Here is a 19244-nt window from a genome sequence, read left to right as displayed (position 1 = left end):
AGGAAGTTGGTCATGAGAACAAGTATGTCTAGTGCCATTTTGGGTGCTGGAGACAATTATTCCTGACCTCCAGGTCGGTCTCACTCAAGAAATGTGGTTTCTTGTGAGTCCTGTCACATCAGCCAGCCATGCATGTGTATAGCTTGGCTAACCTCTGTGCCTGTGTTTAGGCAGCTGTATCCTATCCCATCTATACAGTCAATGGAGTTCAGAGAAGTATTTGGTAAAATGGACACCTACTTTGGTCTGCATAATGCTCTCCAGCACATACTAACTGGATGTCTGTTGGCTACAACGGTAATGTTGACACCCACTACACATACACTTAATGGACTTTGTAAGCTGAATATTACTGTTGCTGCCTTGGTCATTCAGATCTACTCTGACAATCAGGGTTCAGCTCAGTTGCTTATATAAAAGCATTCAACACCACCCAGGATGGCCTCAGGTACTTAAGGGGTCCTAACAGCATGCGGATGATATAGGGCCTACAGAAAAACCTTGTGGAACAGGTGCAGCCTTCCTAGAAGGAATATCCACAGCATTTTATGTGGTCTCTGATGTTTATGTGTGAGCAACCAAGTAACCCCTGGATTCATACCATGTGCAGTTAAGTCACTTAGTCACCAGGACTGTCTTTGTAGGCCACCTCTTAAGTCAATTGAGAGAGCTGGGGCACCTCTAGGATCCTGCTCCAATGCCAGACATGCTGACTTCACCCTGGGAGGGCTCATGACTGAGAGGAAGAGCAGAGGCTCTGTTCCCAGCCCAGATGCCTCATTTGGGTACCTAAAGTCATTTGGAATGAATGTAGACATGAGGATTTTATTAACCATAGATGAATTGTAAAGCAAGCCTCAGTAAACTATATACTTTACTACCTGAAAGTGTCCTAAACCTCAGAATCCCTCAGTCTGATAGTCTTCTTTGATCTGAAGAGAAAATCTGAGAAAATCAGTTGGCTGAATGCCTGTCCTTTCTGTTTGGCAGCTCATTGGAAGTCAGGCAGCTTTCTGCTCTGCCACTGTCTCCCCAGCCAGTGGCACATTAGGCCCAAATGAAGAAAAAGAATTCTGCATAGAGCTGTCAGCTAACATTCTGGTAGGTTTGAAAACTGATGCTATTTTATCAAAATGGCAACACTGGCCTTCTTATCTTGACTCCAGCTGGCAAAAGGAAGGGTTTCTACATACAAAACATAATGCTTTTTCTTCTGTACAATATCTCTGAAGCTGCTTTGCTTAGAGGTATCATGGTTGAAGACAAGAATTAAAGCAGTCCACATGGTATGCAATTTTCTACCCTGCCTCTTTGTTTCTCAATTGTTCTTGTTTTCTTGCTTTCTTGAATGCCTATTCAGTTACTCCTAATGCGTATCTTTTTTCCTGGAGCATGCAGATCCTCACTTTAGATTATTCCAAATGAAACGGAGAAGACTGGCATAGATATTATCATAGAATGATTTGGGATGGAAGGGACTTTAAAGCTCATCCAGTTCCAACCCCCTGCCATGGGCAGGGACACCTTCCACTGGATCAGGTTGCTCAAAGCTCCATCCAACCTGTTTGGGTTTGTTTGGTTTTTGAGATGTGTGCTCTTATCTGTAATGCATTTGCTTTTCTGAATGCAGTTGGGCTCATGACATTTTGACATTTGAAAACTTAAAAGGGGCTGTTGGGACTAAGAGCCTGTAAAATAGGGCATAGGCTGCAGAGTTTACGAACTTCAGGACTTCAGCCATAGGCCTAAATTAATGCAGCTAAATAAAGGATCTTCTTATAGTATGGTGTATTAGTTCCCATTACAGCTACTGGAGGGATGACTTTCATTTATTAGCTTAAAAGCAGGTGTTCAATACTATCAGAGATGCCCTAGTAGATACCAGATACCCATGTGTCTGGCATATGTGGCATAGAATCCCAGTAAATGTGAGCCTTCATGGAAAGCTCAACAGGACACACCGGGCGTCTGAAAGGGCATTCTTGCGTGTGGCTGGGGAACTGAATGCCATCCAAGCCACCTGTCAGAAAGGTGAGCTAGATGCCTAAGAACCATTAATCAGTGGAGATGTAGAGCTCATGTTTGGAGTTCATCTTTATAGATGAACTCAAGGGTTCATATTTAGGTAATTAACATTTAGATGTCTGAATGTGGAGTTAAATCCCACTCTGTAATTTTATGCTGGATGCACTGATTCATGCATTGATAAGGCAAAAGAAAATAGTAATGTTGAATTATCCAGAGATTGGGCCACATAATTCATCTTATAAGTCCAGCTTTAGACCCAGGTAGAAATAAACCCTTGGGTTTGGAGGACTATTTAAACATAATGAGAAGCAATTAATGCTTAGAGCTTCAACACTTGCAATATGGGAAATGTGTCAAAAATCACTAATGGAACACTTTTAGGCTTTTAGACTGATGTGGGTACAAAGCCAACAAACAGTCACATATTTCTTTACCTTGGTACTGCTTTCTAAGCAACTCTGATGCTGGCCGAAAATGCACTTAAAATGGTTCAGTAAAACTTTTCACATTTCTGTTATAGTTCTGGTTTCAATCCAGTGAACTTTATCCACGTTTTCTAAATAAGTTTCTTAATGAAGCTGCCTTTCCTCTGTGCCATTTGCTTCATTCGCAAGGAAACTTGACTCTTTGGCTTTCAGGGTGAGCTGAAAGACCTTGCCCTTTCCTGTAGCATAGAAGATATGCTTGAACCCCTCTTTCTGAGCATTTCTGGAGAAGTGAAAGGTCTGTGTGTCACCTACTCGGTACCTTCTGACAGCGGAGCTGCCAGGTAAATCAAGGGTTTGCCCCTGAACAGAACAAAAATTACTTCGTCCTAAAACAAAAATACAATGGGAGAGGGGAAACATCTATGTAAATGTCATTCCTCCTCCTGCTGTAGGCAGCAAGGACAGTAAGATGTGCTGGGACAATTCACTGAAGGTGCCTATGTGAAAAAAAGGTACTGGGTTTACACCCTAGCCAAATTCATTATCTTCATAAGCCCAAGAGAAGACTGGAGAAGAGCACTGCTCCCCACTGTTTAACTGAAACAAATTAAACTAGCAACTATGAATTCATTAATTCATGAATAATAAACTGATGTGAAGTCAACTGCACAACTGCCCTTAGTGGAACTCATGTTTATGTTTTGTGTCTGTTCTCCCTTTTGTTCCTGGGACTTGTAATTTACCGGTTGCCTTGATTCTTTTGTGTATAAAGAGCAGGAAAAATTACCTTTCTCCCTGGTAACTAAAGAGTGGGGCCTCTGAAGTCTCTCACATGTTTGCGTAATAACTATTTTCTATAATGCCAAAAATTTGTGAATTCATCTCTTAGATGTGAATTTAGAATTACAGAATTATACCCAAGATCCTGTATTTTGGACCATTAAGTTTTGTTGTTGCATTGTAAGACATGATGTTAAAGAGAGATGAATATACTTCACTTTACCTTGGTTTGTGACTGATTTTTGGTTTATTTTTCTGATATATAGCATCATTACTCTCTTTTGGATTATGCTTATCGATTAAAAAAAGTAAAAACGGCTTTAATTTGGTAGGGTTGCATATGTTATACATAAAGATCTTGCTCAAAATAGATCTTTGCATGAATAGAAGTGAAAAAATGAAAATGCTGATGACAAAAATTGTAAGGTGCATGGTTGTGTGACACTGTTCAGCACAACCACACTGCATATTGCACACTTTAAAATTACTGAAATTACCTGTGGCATAAGAAAATAAGACTTACGTTTTAATACTAATGTAATTTTTTCTGACAGTGATGAAAAACAAATGCCACAAACTCTGTGTGATCTTGTTCTGGACTTTGGATCTGAAGTTGCATTCAAAGACACAGTAAAACGTCAGCTAATACTTACCAATCATACTGGAATCAGTGCTCCATTCAAACTAGAAGCTGAGTATTTTACTGGCTACTCACTTACTCCAGAACAAGGAATCTGCCCGTAAGTCTTGCTTTTCTGCATAGTGACTCCAATACTAATTCAGGTCTGGATTGAATCTGAAATCAGGATAGAGTGCTATTGCCTCCGTCAAGAGGTACACTTTCTGCAGTGCTCTGGTGGGGTTTTTTAAAGCTCTTACTCTGACTGTGGTAATGAAACCTGCAAATGAGATTTCCTGCAGAAACAGACAGCTCGCAATGCAAGAACAGAGGATTCTCATTTCACAGAAGTGGCTTTTTTACTTTTTTTCAAGTTCCTCAAGCTACTTGGTGAAAAGAAGCGGGCCCATCTCAATACATGCAGCCAGAAGAGCACGGTCAGGTATGATAACAGCTGTTAATCCCTTAGTGGACAGAAGGCAAGAGCCAACTGACTAAAGTGTTCAGTATTAAATGTGCCCGTCAGGCATGTTATTTGATTCTGAAAGTATCTGGCTAAGCCTGCACTGTTAAATGACTTAGTTCCTCAGTGCATTCTTGAGCTTGAAAGCACACATTACACAAGCATTAGGTCAAATTCTCTCTTCCTCCTGCTCCTTTTTAATCTCCCCACCCCCAAGCCCCTGCTTTCTGTCTCCCACTCTCTTCCTTTCTCCCTCTCTTTCTTCTTCTTTTCCTTGAAAACAGCAGTCTGAAACAAAGATGAGTGGTTCTGGTGATAGTTCACTCCCAGGATCACTCCCAGCACACAGGATGGATGACATGCGTAGCTTTTGGTTATTTCCCTTCTACAGAGTCTTCTAATGCCACCACAGCAGACTTTTCTCTCTCAAACCCTTTCATATACCTTCCCTGCTGTGGAAAGCTGCAGCACAACGCATCTATCATTTCTAATGCATTGTACTGAAAAACAATAATATTTGGAGCCACATGAGACCCAGGGAGGGGGAAAATGGGAGAAAAATCCTATAATGTGTGCTTGTGTCTTCTGTATCCAAAATAAAACTTGGACATAATTGGTACCTTGCCATAGTGTTTGGTATCTGTTACAAACACAGAGATTTTCAGCTGTTGAATTAGTACTTAATATTGGAAGAATGCTGTTCTGACTGATTCCATGCAAGCTTATTGATTTATAAGGCTAGGTGACTCAGAATATGGAAAGGCTTTGCTCTTTGTAATTCATTCTCTGTGTTGCAGAGCACACAGAGGTAAACAGACAGTTGTTTAGAATGACAACCAGTTACCACAAACTTTAGCTTATTTTTCTCAAACTGAGGGTGTTTTCATGTAACCATTTAGTCCTTTGCATATCCCCAAAAGTCTGGGATCAGGTTGCTGGAAGGAATTCCTTCTATAAAATAACCTCTGTGAGAAATAACTCTCAAAATCAGATTATGACCCACTGCAGAAGGGAACTTGGGTAAAGTGCTATGAATGTGGGTTGCATCAATGATCCCAGGTTTTTTTGAAGCCAGTGAGTTTAGGCTGGTTAACACCAGCTATAAAATACGGTCCTACATATTCTTTGAAGGACTTTGTTCCATTTCCTCAAAATTCATCAAATGCTTCTTTGCTGTGCTCCTTCAGAGTTTGCAGCAGCACTGCTGTCTCATGGGAAGGGAGTAGCTTTCCATATACAACCTTCCACAGGAACTCTGAAAGCCTTCCAGCAGCTAATCATAGAAATAACAGCTTACAACAATATGTGGGGAGAGTACCGCGATGATCTTGTCTGTAAGGTAGGTGGGGCTTCAGTTTTAAGTGAAGAGTTGCTATGGCAGATTTTACACCAATTGCATTTCCCAGATTCCTTTCTGTTAAAAATACCTTTTCAGCTTGTTGGGACTTGTGTAAAAATTCAGGGTATATATTGCTATACCACTACCTCCAATGAGGGACAACTGTTTCCTCGTACAGAGCATGGTTTAGTTCTGGGGTGACGTGTTGATCCCTTGGGAGGTTTCCATGTGCCTTTAAAATGACTGGAACAGTTTTGATTTATAAAATCTGTTTGGTAGCTGGCCAGTGCACTACTCTGCTCTACCAACATAATATATTGTGTTGTATGAAAAAGCCACAGGAAGGCTGATAAATGCAATCTCCTGCTGAGAAGAGCTTTCGTTAGCATATGAACTAGATGCTGTCAAAAGAAACCAATAAAAAACACTTGAAAATCCAATCATTTTTTAAAATTTTTTTTTTCTTTTTTAACCCAGAGAACTAAAGTTGTATCTTGATTCTAACAGCAACAATTTTCTTTTAATAGGTGGGAGACTTACCACCTAAATTAATTCCTATGCAAATGACTGTGAAAGGCTGCCCAATCTTCCTGCAGATGACAGGACCACAAACAAAGTCACCCATAATCAGGTACAGCACAAAATACTGTCTGAGAATTAAATACTGTTGGACTATAGCCAATATAAACACCTGTTCCCATCTTTTTGTGGTATAATGAGGTTGGCAAAAAAACAGCAAACCAAAACAGTACCTTTATGCACCTGGAAATGTCTGACATGGGTAACTCCGTCATGTAGCCATTTGCTGCCACTTCCAGAGTGTTCCATATGCCTGATTTCAGATGTTTATTTACCTTGAAACATCTGAGACAACTAAGAAACTGGAAAACAGAGACATTAAATAAAGCAGTATTGTACTTCACAGTATAGGCCACGGTTTGCCTGATAGCCATTCTTAACAGGCTGCCAGTGCAGCCAGATGTTTCCACTGTTAAACAGATCTTTAATGATTTCAAACATCCACTCTTATTTTCTCCATGTACTGACAGCAAGGTTTCCCCCCTCAGATTTGGGACTCATGTCTCTGGAGGGTCTCCTGTCTTTCGGAGGGTCCAGCTCAACAATCCCACTCCCTTTGGTAAGAATGACTTTTGTACAGCAACCACTGATGCCGAGAGGAGTCCATAGAGGGGCCCATTAACATGTTAAGTAATAGGCCTACTTGTTTCCTAGTCAAGATGAGGTTTGTAAAAAATAGTAATAATATATAAAAGCATGTCAAACCTGTTTTCTAACTTAGTACAGAACAATAATACATGTTGTCAGGTCTTTATATCCATAATAGTATTTATCATTATGGTATTACTGCCATGAATATTAGTTTGTGTCATGTAACTGTAAAGCAGGTAAGCTCCAGCAAGAGTGTAGAAGAATATATGTAATTGACTCAATTTGTTGTTATTATGAAATGGCACATCTAATCCTGATGTGCCTGGTGGGGTTTCACTCCTTGAAAAGATGGGAATTCAGGATTTTCCACCCTGTTTTTGTAAATCTCTCACAACACTAACTCTGGTTAATCAGATGTGCTACCTCCTTCTTCGTGGCATCATCTGGCTCTCCTGTGTTTAGTCTTTATCTCTTGAGTGAAACACTAAATGCTTCAGAGCAAAGGTCAATCACTTTTTTTTTTCCTGAATGCCACCAAACACATCTGCTTAACAAACAAAATGCTCGTGATTTATTTTAATGTTACTAACAGTATAGGTTAAGACCTAGAAGGTGGCCAAGCCATAATAAGAGCACAGTCCACGTGGTCTTAAATCCTTTCAGTTTACAGCAAAAATTGAAAGCTTAAGATATGCTTCAATACAAATCCGGTTGCTAGACATAAATTCATTCCTTGATATGCTGGTTCTCTGGTACCAGCAGAGATACAAGTCTTCTCAGTGACCAGAAGTAATTGTCCTTTCTCCTCTTCAATTCAGACATCCGCCTGGACTGGGAAGTTTACAGCCAAGAACGAGATGATAACAAACTGGTGGACCTGTTGATGTTCTTTGAAGACCCTTTTTCTCTTAAGGACACAGATGAAAATGAGACTGGACCAGTTGGTAGCACCTCAGAGTCAGAGATCATGTTAAAGTTGAATCAATCTGCCATTCCCTGCAGAAGCATTTATCCAGCTTTGCAAACCACCGATGAGGTCAGCTGTTGGTCTGTTTTTCATACTGCTGCTGAGATACATGATGGGTTTCTTGGCATGAAAGGTTGAAAACAATAACATGACATATAACTTGTAACTAAGAGCTGGATTGTTAAAAGAAATGTCAGCTCCTCTCACAGTCAAAAAAGCAATACATGAGCAGATGGCCATTGGTATCAGCAATCGTTTTCCAGAATGAGCTGTAAGCAAATAACTCTTCAGCTTCTACTTTTCTTAAAACTGTTAAAAAAGCTGCTGAGATACTTTTTAAAATACTGTCTTTGGAAAAGCTAATGCCATGTTTACATGAAATTGTTACGATGACTGAAACTCCTTAATTTGGGTCTACTTTTCTTCCATTGGTGCTTTCTAGTGTCAGTATGTGCAATAATCAGGGAGCAGAATCTAACCTGCAAAGTTCAAATTACAGCTAATGATATGGAGGTATTTACCCTAGTGCCAAAGTAAGATTGGTTCTGTTAGATGCTACCATGTTCTAAGAGAGCGTTACATGTGAAGTTTGATTATAATACGGCAATTTACTGTCTTGAAGGGCTGGGAGTGACAAGAATATATCATGCAGGGTATGTATATTTCTCTGGAAAAAGCTTTACAAAAAAGATATTAAGTTCTCATTTTCTCTGCTTCAGCTTAGAAGACACAGTTGTTTTGAATACATCTCTAAGCTTTCTTGTGAAACAAGGGAACATGATTGTTCTGGAGTGCTGGTTTGTATAACAGGCCAGAGATGACACAGCTGAGTGCTTCTCTGGGTAGAACAGGACCCAAGCATGCACATTTTCCAAGGAGTTCAGGAGCTGTTTCAGGACAGCAAACCTATACATGAAAAAATTAATGTACAAGACACATCCACATGTCCAGCTTTTGCGCCAGAAAGAAAGAAGCTGGAGCTGGCCGTGCTTACTGACTGACTAGTGCAGCAGTTCCCTGTTCGCTTCACTTGCATTCCTACTTCGCAGCATAACAGTTTTAACCATTCCCCACCCTTGTGTCCCTGCAGTCTTCAGGATCTGACAGCAAAGAGGAGGAAATCATCACGCAAGGACCTACAGTACACAAACTTGTCTCTATGCTTATACGACCTCATGAAGGGGTTCCTGCAGACAGCCCCTACTCCATTGCTCCAAGACAGATAGTAAGATTTTACATTTTCTTTGTGCTTAAATTTAGCATATTTCCTGCAGGACAGAGGAGGAGGAGGTAGCTTTGGTTTGAGATAGAGGCTACTAAACAGTAAGCTAGGAGGCTTTGGGATCTTGAAGATGACCATGGGAAGTTTTCAAAGTCAACAGAGAAAAGGAATTGTCCTACCTACATTTGAACAGTTAACTGATGACTGGAATTAAGTGTTCAGTTGTACTAGGCTCTCTAGAGTAGCATCTCTGGTCTTCTTACTTGGGTTGCCTTAGTGAAATGTGTGGCATTAGGTGGGTGGCATCCAGCATGAAGCTTTGGAAGGATGTCATTTAACCAGGGTAGATTTGCTAAGTAGATGTAGCAGAGCTAGCAAGCAGGCTGTTGCTCTGTAGACAACTCTTTCGGATAAACTGTTGTAACCCAAAGTGCTTCAAAAGTAACTGTGCAAATAGGGTCCAGTGTCACAATTCCTTAGGAATAAGATAAAGTAAAGACAGCACTGGAAAGATCTCACTGAGGGACAGGGTTGCCCAAAACATCAGTGTGTCAATTTTGATTCCTAATTATTAGCAAGCTTTTTGCCAAAGAGCTTCAGTTAGAAGTTAGAATGAGCTAAAGATTACATAAAAGAAATAATTACAGGGATGGCATCTCAAATAAATGAAGCCCACGGCCAACTCTGGGATTATTTGTGTTGAGATCATTCCAATGTGTGCTTCGTTGTGGAGGCAGCCTCTGTCAGGGCAGCCAGCAGTGGGGTTTACCCCTGTGGAATGGAGCATCAGCCTGTGGAGTCATTCAGGTCATTCTCTGCAGAGAGAGTTTCTACTATTGCTGCAGGAAGGTCTATTAGCCCAGGTGTTGTGCAGCATGGCTGGCCAGAGCTGGCTTAAGTCCATGTCTGAATAGCTAAGCTCTCTCTGACTGCAATGCACAGACCCTGCAGTGTTGTATGACATGACAGAGCTCACTGACTCTGCTCTGGCCCTGCTCGATCTTAGGCAGAGCTCTCTTACAATGCCCTGAGCAGGGGAACACAGTGGAAGGAGAGCTGAGCTAGTTTTGCTTCTACTGAGTGTAGGTCCAACAACAGCAAACATCTCGCCCAGTGGTCACATGAAAGGGGGGAGTTTGTGTCTGCACGGGAGGAGCTTGAAAGCGGTACACACCACATGGCCCCTGAGCTTACAAACTTGGCTAGACACGAAGTGTTTCTGTAGGGAGATGACGAAAGTTTTTCTGTAGCAATAGTAGGATTTAACCATGACATGCATAATGCACCTAAAGAAAGCAGATTCTATTGAACCAGTAAATCCCAGAAAATCCACGTTAGCTGACTAGCGCATTTGATTACATTCCCTGCTTTCACGTGAAATAAAAAACCAGCAAAAATTAAACTGAACTGTAAAATACCCTTAATTCATACTTGTAATTCTTAAATAAAAATGCTTCTTCTACCTGTGAGCATTGTCAGTCATGGGACAACCATCTGAGTTAGCCATGGAGTAAGAGTGGGCAGAGCTGGGTATTTTTAAAAACAAGCACACTTACATGTGCTTGTGTACTTAGAGAGTTGGTCTGTGACTACGCTTAAACTCTGTTGATGATAAAGAGTGGCTACACTGATGTTTACAGCTGAAATAATTGTCGGTTTTGTTGTCACTTGTCATTTTAATGCCAGCCTGAGCAGAGTCACTGCCCAGGAGACTTCCTGCTGCTTGCACAACTCAAATGTAGCTGCTGAGTGCTGAGAAGGATGCTTGCGCAACCCCAGGCAGCTCCCTGCGCTACTGAACAGTTGTCTCTCTACTGCAGGTGGTTCCAGGAGGTGGCAGCATCTCCGTTTGCATCTCCTTCACCCCACACGTCCTCGCACAGACAGTGACTGAAGTGGAATGTGAAGGGTTTGTGCTGGGTTTCATGAGCTTAGACGACAAGGTAAACTCGCTATCACAGCCAGGCTAAGGATCACAGAATCACAGAATGGTTTGGAAGGGAGCATAAAGCTCATCCAGTTCCAACCCCCTGCCACGGGCAGGGACACCTTCCACTAGAGCGGGTTGCTCCAAGTCCTGTCCAACCTGGCCTTGAACACTGCCAGGGATGGGGCAGCTACAACTTCTCTGGGCAGCCTGTGCCAGGGCCTCAGCACCCTCACAGGGAAGGACTTCTTCCTAATATCTGATCTACATCTCCCCTCTGTCAGTTTTAGCCATTCCCTCTTCTCCTGTTACTACATACCCTTGCTGTAAGACCCTCTCCAGGTATCTTGTCAGCCCCTTTAGGCACTGGAAGCTGCTCTAAGGTCTCCCCAGAGCCTTCTCCAGGGAGAACAAGCCCAGCTCTCTCAGCCTGTCTCCATAGCAGACGTGCTCCAGCCCACAGAGCATCTTCGTGGCCTTCTCTGGACTCGCTCCAAGAGGTCCAGATGACTAGAAAAGATGACTAGAAAATAATTGTTTCCCTTCCTGTAATTTATGTACCAGCTGCTGTGTACCTGGCCAGTCTGTATAAACAGTCCTGTTCCTGCTACCCTCTTACATCCTTCCTTAACTGGAGTTGTTCATTTGTTACATTTGCTTTGGAAGCATGCTGGGGTGGGAATGTCCTCATCTTCTTACATTGTCTGGTGCAGTAGAACCCAGACAAAAGCCCAGGATTTGAAACACTATCACAACATCAGGCTTTATTGATAACAGTAGTTAACAATGGGACTGAGACTCAGGACTGCTGAGTTCTGTTCCTGGCTCTGCATCCACCTTCCTGTGTGAATTTGGACAGCATCTCTCTCCTCTGGGAAACTTCCTCTTTCATAACTGCAGCTCAAAGGCTAATGGGAGGCTTGAATAATGTTACATGAATTGTTCTGCAATTCTCTGACATGAATCATTGCAAAGGTGCAAGGTATAACGAATCAATGATAATAGAATATTTAATAAAAACATCCCTGATGGTTTTGATTCCTGGAGGAAGAAATATCTGCTGTATTAATACCTTTAATAGTTAATATCTGTGGTATTAACCACAATTCAGAGTTCATCTACTGCTTAGCTTTTGCCTTTCCTTGTGTGTTACCATCATGCTTTACAAACAGGCAATACGTTGACACGCAGAATCCTATTTTGGCTAACAGTCTCCTGGGGTAAAAGCAGGGCTTGGGGTTTTAGTGCTATCATTTATACATCATTTCTAGTTTCAGCTTGCAAAGGCAGTGCCTAACAAAGTGCATCGCAGACACCGCTATGAAGCACCACAGCTACGAGTAGACTTGCAAGCTTTTGTAAGGCATGCTCTGTAAGTACCCTCACACCCCCGGCTGGTACAGCCACAGAATGGATCAGCCTGGAGGAAAGGGCTCTGACCAGCTCTGATTCTTTATGCTCAGGTTGAAAGTAGACATGGATCTTGACAGAGGAATGGTGTTCTATGCAGTGGCAAGCGATCTCGTGCCAGATTGTCCTGTGTTAGGAGTAAGTATTTCACGCACAGGTGTGTTCAGCTGGATTGTACTATTGCAAGAATTCAGAGCTGCATGCACCTGGTTTTTAAAATGCATCTTTATCTCCAGCAGCCTCATGTTGCAATTGTCTATATTGCACATAGGAAGATAAGTAAAACAAAAGGACCTCAAGTACTTTTCAGCCAGGAATAAGCAAAGCTGAGCTTAGCCAGTGCCTATTTTGTGTTCCTTTCTCTTTCTTTGAAGAGGAGCTTATAAGCAGAAAAATAAGTACTTAATTTCAGGATAAAAGGTCTGATAGAATGAGTCACTCAGAGCAGCCTGGTCCATTCCTGTGACCTTTGACATTGAAAGACTTTTTAACCTTATTACATTATTTATATATTGGGGGTTTTACTCAAGACATTTTGGAAAACACGAGCAGAAAATACCAGTTTGCTTTGGGGTAAAGCCCTTCATTTTTTTCTGGTGCAGAATGACCAGACAGACCAGCACAACCCTCTCCAGGGAGTTAAAACTAACCAGTTTTGAATCATTTCTGCACCAGGTTTTGACCGATTCAGAGATGACTCAGAGTTTGAAACTCATCAATTGCACTAAGGTTCCTCTGTACTTCAGGCTTCTTCTGTCTACGCCCTTCAGCCTCTCCAGCACAGATCCCCAAAAGAGCACCAAAACATCCCACAGCAAGAGGGAGGAAGAGGGACAGCAACCGCAACTTGTACTTTATCCACAGCAGAACATGCTGGTAGGCTCAAAAATAATAATCTTGTGCCAGAATAGATAGTTTAGTGTAACTGGTGTGTTAGTGTGGCCCATGTGAACCGCAAGAAAAACACAAACAGGCTAGAAATCTCCCAGTTTCAGGGCAAATAGTGGTATATCAACAAAAGCTCATTGCTGCAAGTTTGACCTCTATATTGTGGGTACAAAATGTTTTTCTGCTGTGGCCCTGGTGAGCTTTTCTCATCAACTCTGACCTGTTGCAGCCTCCTGCAGGAAACCCTGTGGTTTTTGGAGCTCACCTAAATCAATAGCCATATATATGCTGGACAAATTAGAAGATTCCCAAGGCTGCAGTCCCTTATTTCCCTAAATTAGATGCAGGCAATGCAAACAGAAAAAGTTGGTTTGTTTGGTGTCTAGACAATGACATTAAAGGAAACAAAGTCCCAAAGACAAGAATCAGCTGGGGCGCAAGGAATCACTAACAGCTGTATTTCTGAAGTGTGCTCCTCATTTTCCAGTGTTCATTTTGACATGCAGGCACACATGTGGGAAGAAAGAAGACTTGCATGTTTAAGATAGCTTTGGGAATACAGTATTTGTAACCTCAGGAATGTAGAACAGGAATTTGTCTTCCTAGAGACTGTTTCTCTGCTGTGATTTGGAGATCAGTTGTTCACCTTTACACTCCATATCTGTGTACTGGACTCATAGGAAATAGCTGTGGTTTTTCTTGAATTATAATGCTTTGTTCCAGTGGGAATTTGGTTGCTGGCATGACACCTTTAGGTTCCAGTGGGAAAATGTGCATCTGGATCTTTGAGCAATGTTTACTTTGGATTTCCTGCAGACAGTGTAGTCTTACGTGACGGTCATCTGAATTCCTCTTCCCACAGGTGAAAGTGTCATTCCACACAACTCTGGAGTTACTTATGTATCAACATTTGCCAGATACCCAGCTGCTTCCTGGATTCCAAGTGCTCCAATTTGAGAATGGAGAGAGAAAGCTGAAGTTTAATCAAAATCTTGTCATTGAATATAGTAACCGCACTACCCAGGTAAGATCTAAACCAGTTCTCTGGGCCCTGAGAGAGAAGGGGCCGTGTTTTATCAGCATCTCTGACTTGGATTGAATGTGCCTTAGGGTTTACTCAGCTTTGAAATACAGTCATCTCTAAAGTGTGTCATCCAGTTCAAGTGAACGGCCAGGGATTTGCAAATAGCTCTCCATTGAGGCTGCAGGTGATTCTCTCCATTGAGGCTGCATGTGACAGCCTCAATGGAGACGTCTGATGGACAGACCAGTTTTGGGTCTGCACCTTGGTGCCCCAGCTCTTTGCACAGCATGACAGTGATGGTGATCCAACTCGATCCAAGGGCAACATGCCCAGTCACAGTCTGACTCCCAGTGTCCTTCCGAGACATGGGGTCAGGACTGTCTCAGCGACCATGCCAGCAACTGAGTCACCAAGCATTGCCTCCTGCAGTACCCGAGTGCTTCTTGAGAGTCTCCTGGGTCTGTCTAACTCATGTGGTGTGGTCACATCCCACACACAATCTAAAGACCAAGCTCTTCCAAATGGAAAGCTATAAACCCCACAAAGTGTTCAGCAGTTCCAGCACACTGCAGGCATTGGTGGGGGTTTTCTGTTTGTGTTTTGTTTCGTACCAGGTGCTTCTGAGGAGTGATCTGTGTAAGGTCCGAGCATCATATCTAAGATACAGTCAATAGTAACCTTGGGCAATCTGCACAAATTGAATGATTCACAGTGGGTCATCTGCAGTCCTAAGGGACGTTGAGATGCTGTAATGTCTGCATCTCTAAAGAAAACCCAAATAACAAGTGAGGATGTTCATTCCATGTTATTTCATTAAGATCACAGTGTCTGGTTTGAAAACCTGTCTCAAAAAATTAAAACAACAACTTATTTCACTCAAAGCTGTAGAATGGGGAATCAACTCTATAATGAAAGAATACAGAGCAACTACTCTTGATTCAGTGCTTGAGGTTAAGAATGATCCACCTGCAGCAGATTCTGTTAAAGCTCTACAGAAATCAGGTGGTTTGTTCCTCCTTTCCCTTTCCTCTGTTTTGCAGCTGGTCCCAGTGACTGCATACCTCACTGTTCCAGTTCTGAAGCTCTCCTGCCACACAGTTCATTTCAAGAGGTGCTTTGTTGGACAGACCAAGATTGAACATGTCTTCCTGTGTAACAGGAGTGGCTGTAGAAGTTACTGGACTGCTTTGCTGGGTATTCTGTGTTTGCAATTGGATTTCCTTGTTATATAGTTTTACTATTCAGTGGTTTTATTTAGTAAGACTACCTTCATTCACCCAATAGATAGCCAGTGTATGATGATGTTGGCTGCAAACGTATCAGATCTGCTTCTGTTGTCATGTTCTCACTTACGAGGGCTTTTTCTTTTTTTGATGTCAGTGTATCTCTATTGCTTTCAGCAGTTACTCCAGATTTAACCAAAGATTGAATCACAACCCCTACAAGTAACAGGCGTGCTTTGCTCATTCACAATACAATCCTAAGAGGCAACAAGAAGCAGCATATCCTCATGTGTTTGGTTTGAGCTTCTGCCTAATGATGTTAAAACAGACGGGCTTCAAAGGAAAGAGGATCAGGGCTTTATGATTTTGACATGAAGGCCACTGATCCCCTTGATTAGGGGATGAAAACAGACACTGGCCACAGGCATAGAAAGCCTCTGACAGTGCAGGACATGATTTATTCGTTGGCTAGTGCAGAGGCACGTTGGTTTGAGCACGATATGCTGTACAGACTTATACAAACTCTCTTGTATTGCTTTGTTTGATTATTTGCCCCTCTCGCTGCAGATGAACAGAAAAAGCAAAACAACGCAGAGGTGTTTTCTGTCTCCCCTGCTAATGGTATTTTGGAGGCACGTGAAGGGGACCCACCTACCAAAGCAATTCTGCAGATCAGCTTTACTGCAAGGTACAGTTAACAGGACTGAGATCTTGCTGCTCTTCCCTGTCGAGCCCCAGTTTATGGTGTGTGTGGTCGCTGAAAGCAAAGAGCAGGTCTGCTCTGTTCTTGTGTTACCAGGCTGCTCATTTTGATTCTAACACATGCCAATGCTGGCCTCCCAGCTGGTAATTCTTCCACACAACCATGTTCTCTACACTGCTCCTATATATGGGATTTCTTTTGGATTTAGCACCCAGATTTTCAGCTTTGGATTAATCTACTTGAAATCATGCTGTTCCAAAAGTTGGCATGGCACATACCACTGGATTAAATCTCTTTCTTTAGGGCAACATCTTCAACAGCAGGCAGAGCTCAGGGCTGTAAGTCAATGCAGAGGCTGACACAACAATTGAGTCCTTTATACATGCAGCACTTTATTAGGACAGAAGGTGAAATGTGTCCAGAGTAGTTCAGAATTCCACTAAAGCACGTCTTTAACCTGCAGGAAAGCATAGTGTCTTTTGCAGCCAGTCTCAGGGATCTTTCTCATAGTTTATGTGGCTCCTCTCTAAAAGAAACTATTTGAATTCCTGTACTTCCTCCCTGCGTGTGTTCAGAGTAGCTCCTGATGAAGCAAACAGAGCAAAATGTTGTTCTAATGCAGTGATACCATTTGTTTTGCCCTTGCATAGCCAGGTGCAATGGTTAGTGTTACAGTCAGATGTTTGAGAAAGAAAAGCAACGATGTGTTTTTGTCTAGTCCAAAGGTTTTCTACACAGTAAAGATAACGCGAGCTGCAGGCAAATGAAGGTAAAGAATAGAGCAGATGAAAATGACTTTGTCCTGTAAACATCATAATCTTTGTCAAGGTTAGGAACTAGTTGTGCATGGCAGAGGTAGGCTGACAACACTGAGCTGCGTGGTGCGGTGACACGCTGGAGGGAAGGGATGTCATCCAGAGGGACCTGGACCGGCTGGAGACGTGGGACAGTGCAAACCTCATGAAGTTCTACAAGGCCAAGTGCAAGGTCCTCTCTGTGAGCCGGGGCAAACCAAGCACAAATACAGGCTGGGCAGAGCCTGGGCTGACAGCAGCCTGAGGAGGACTTGGGAGTGTGGGGTGATGAGAAGCTGAATTTTTTTTCCTGATGGGGAAAAAAGTTCTTCCCTGGGAGGGTGGTGAGGACCTGGCACAGGTTGCCCAGAGAAGCTGTGGCTGCCCCATCCCTGGCAGTGTTCAAGGCCAGGTTGGACAGGGCTTGGAGCAACCTGGTCTAGTGGAAGGTGTCCCTGCCCATGGCAGGGGGGTTGGAACTGGATGAGCTTTAAGGTCCCTTCAACCCAAACCATTCTGTGATTCCACGATGACCCGAAGTCTTTAATCTCTTTTTAATTAAAGAGATGCAACTACTGTAAGAACATTTGGCTTTTATTCTTGGAAGTTACCACATGGTGACATAAAGTTTAAGAAAGACAAAGTCTGTCCCAGTGATTTAAGGGAACTTTGAACACTGCTGCCAGGGAAGGCTAAAGAAGCAAACTGTAGGTGACATGAGCTACTGTTGTAACTTCGATCTCCCTGGCACATGCTGCGAGATCTTCACTGGAGCTACTGGAATCTCACTGGGATGAAGCCTTGAGCAGCTGCTCTAAGCTGCCCTGACCCTGCAGCTTCATGGACCAAAGACCTCCCCAGGCTCTGAGTGTCAAAATTTTATGTAGTGCTGCTGAATGTGCTGGAAGCTCTTCTTTTTGTCTGACAATCAGCAGGCTTGGAAGTGCCTAGAAGCAAAGATGCTGCTGTACAGTAGCCAGCTCGCCTGTCCAGCTCCAGACTACGCATCCCCCAGCACTCAGGACCGCGTGGCAACAGCAAATAATTATATGCAAGGTGTAAGGTAATTTTAATAACTCGCCTCCCTAAATGGGTCCTGCAGGGGCATCTTTTGTGAGGAGGAGAAAATAAAAGTTGTGTGGCAGAACAGGCTCTTGCCTCAGACCTTGACAACAGCCATCTCTGACACAGAGAAATCCCTCAGATGAGCAGGCTCTGGAGCGCTGCGCAGCAGCAGCCTTAGGTCAGTTGTGCTGTAAGACTTCCACTTAGCACAAAACTGCGCTTGCTGTAAGCTGCTTAAGAGAGTTGATGGAAACTTCTGTTTTGAATGCTGTCACAGGATGAGTTTTCACATCAAGGCAGTGCAGGCGTTTGTTCCCAAACACAAGCCCCCAGCAGAGCTTTGGTTTGTTTATTTAATTAAAATAGAATTTTTTAAGTAGGAAGATACTCAAGTTTTTCTTTACAACATGAAGTTAATAACCCAACATCTTTACTTCAGGTACAGACTGGACCATCCTCTCAAACATGCTCTATGTAGCTGTGGGCCACGACACTCTGAACTGATCCTGCCACCCCCAGACTCAACACCAGCATGAGAGACCGGTGCTTGTGACCAGAAGCAGTTTATGGCTTAGAGCACTGTTCTTCCCCTTTTCCTCCACAGAACTGCATCTCCCTGTAACTGAACTGTCCTTTTGCTCTGCATTTCAGAAGCGACATTCAATACAAAGCAGTCATGACTGTTACCGGAATACTGGGGGAGAAGCCCTGCAAGCTACAGATCAAGGGGCGAGGAACCTACGATGGAAGGTATGAAGACCTGTGTTAAATTTAAGCAAGACTCCGTGGGACAAATGTCAAGGTAACAGGTTGGATGCAGATGTGCCATCCACAGAGCCTGTATTGTCAGTTGGTTTAATATGGACTGGAATTTTAGCAGAATGTAATATCAAATTATGAGGGGAAAAAAGTTCACGGTACTTTAAAGAGAAGAGTCATAATTTCATTCTATTGCTTCTACCATTGTGATGAGTTTAACCACTACCCACAGACTCTGCAAAGTAATCGGTTTGAAACAGCAAAGCAGCCATGGTAGGAGTTAGGCCAAATCCCTTCGCATGCCTCCAATTACAATTAAAGACTGTTTGTACATTATAAAGTAGCTTTTGTTTTGCCTTATTTGTTTGACATTAAAAAAATATTGAGATATCATAAAAGCAAGAACAAGTGAATAGGCCAGCACTCCCCAGGTTG

At 42.7% G+C, this 19244-nt stretch overlaps 1 protein-coding gene across 1 annotated transcript in view; it reads left to right on the top strand.

Moving 5' to 3' along the window:
• The window catches only part of DLEC1 (deleted in lung and esophageal cancer 1), a gene marked incomplete at its 5' end in the record, with an annotated part of 19734 nt that extends 915 nt beyond the window's left edge, over window positions 1–18819 (top strand). The window contains 17 exons of the mRNA XM_010017883.1: window positions 991–1101; window positions 2667–2797; window positions 3791–3976; window positions 4230–4297; window positions 5506–5657; window positions 6185–6288; window positions 6725–6795; window positions 7646–7863; window positions 8885–9019; window positions 10837–10959; window positions 12221–12315; window positions 12407–12491; window positions 13029–13229; window positions 14104–14265; window positions 15306–15459; window positions 16056–16176; window positions 18702–18819. Coding sequence (XP_010016185.1) covers window positions 991–1101; window positions 2667–2797; window positions 3791–3976; window positions 4230–4297; window positions 5506–5657; window positions 6185–6288; window positions 6725–6795; window positions 7646–7863; window positions 8885–9019; window positions 10837–10959; window positions 12221–12315; window positions 12407–12491; window positions 13029–13229; window positions 14104–14265; window positions 15306–15459; window positions 16056–16176; window positions 18702–18819 — 2235 coding nt within the window. The remainder of the gene's footprint in view (window positions 1–990; window positions 1102–2666; window positions 2798–3790; window positions 3977–4229; window positions 4298–5505; window positions 5658–6184; window positions 6289–6724; window positions 6796–7645; window positions 7864–8884; window positions 9020–10836; window positions 10960–12220; window positions 12316–12406; window positions 12492–13028; window positions 13230–14103; window positions 14266–15305; window positions 15460–16055; window positions 16177–18701) is intronic.
• Between the last annotated feature and the right edge of the window lie 425 nt (window positions 18820–19244).

The sequence above is a fragment of the Nestor notabilis genome, unplaced genomic scaffold (genome assembly GCF_000696875.1).
Source record: "Nestor notabilis isolate BGI_N333 unplaced genomic scaffold, ASM69687v1 scaffold24937, whole genome shotgun sequence".
Taxonomy (NCBI): domain Eukaryota; kingdom Metazoa; phylum Chordata; class Aves; order Psittaciformes; family Psittacidae; genus Nestor; species Nestor notabilis.
This window is presented reverse-complemented; position numbering and strand designations above follow the sequence as displayed.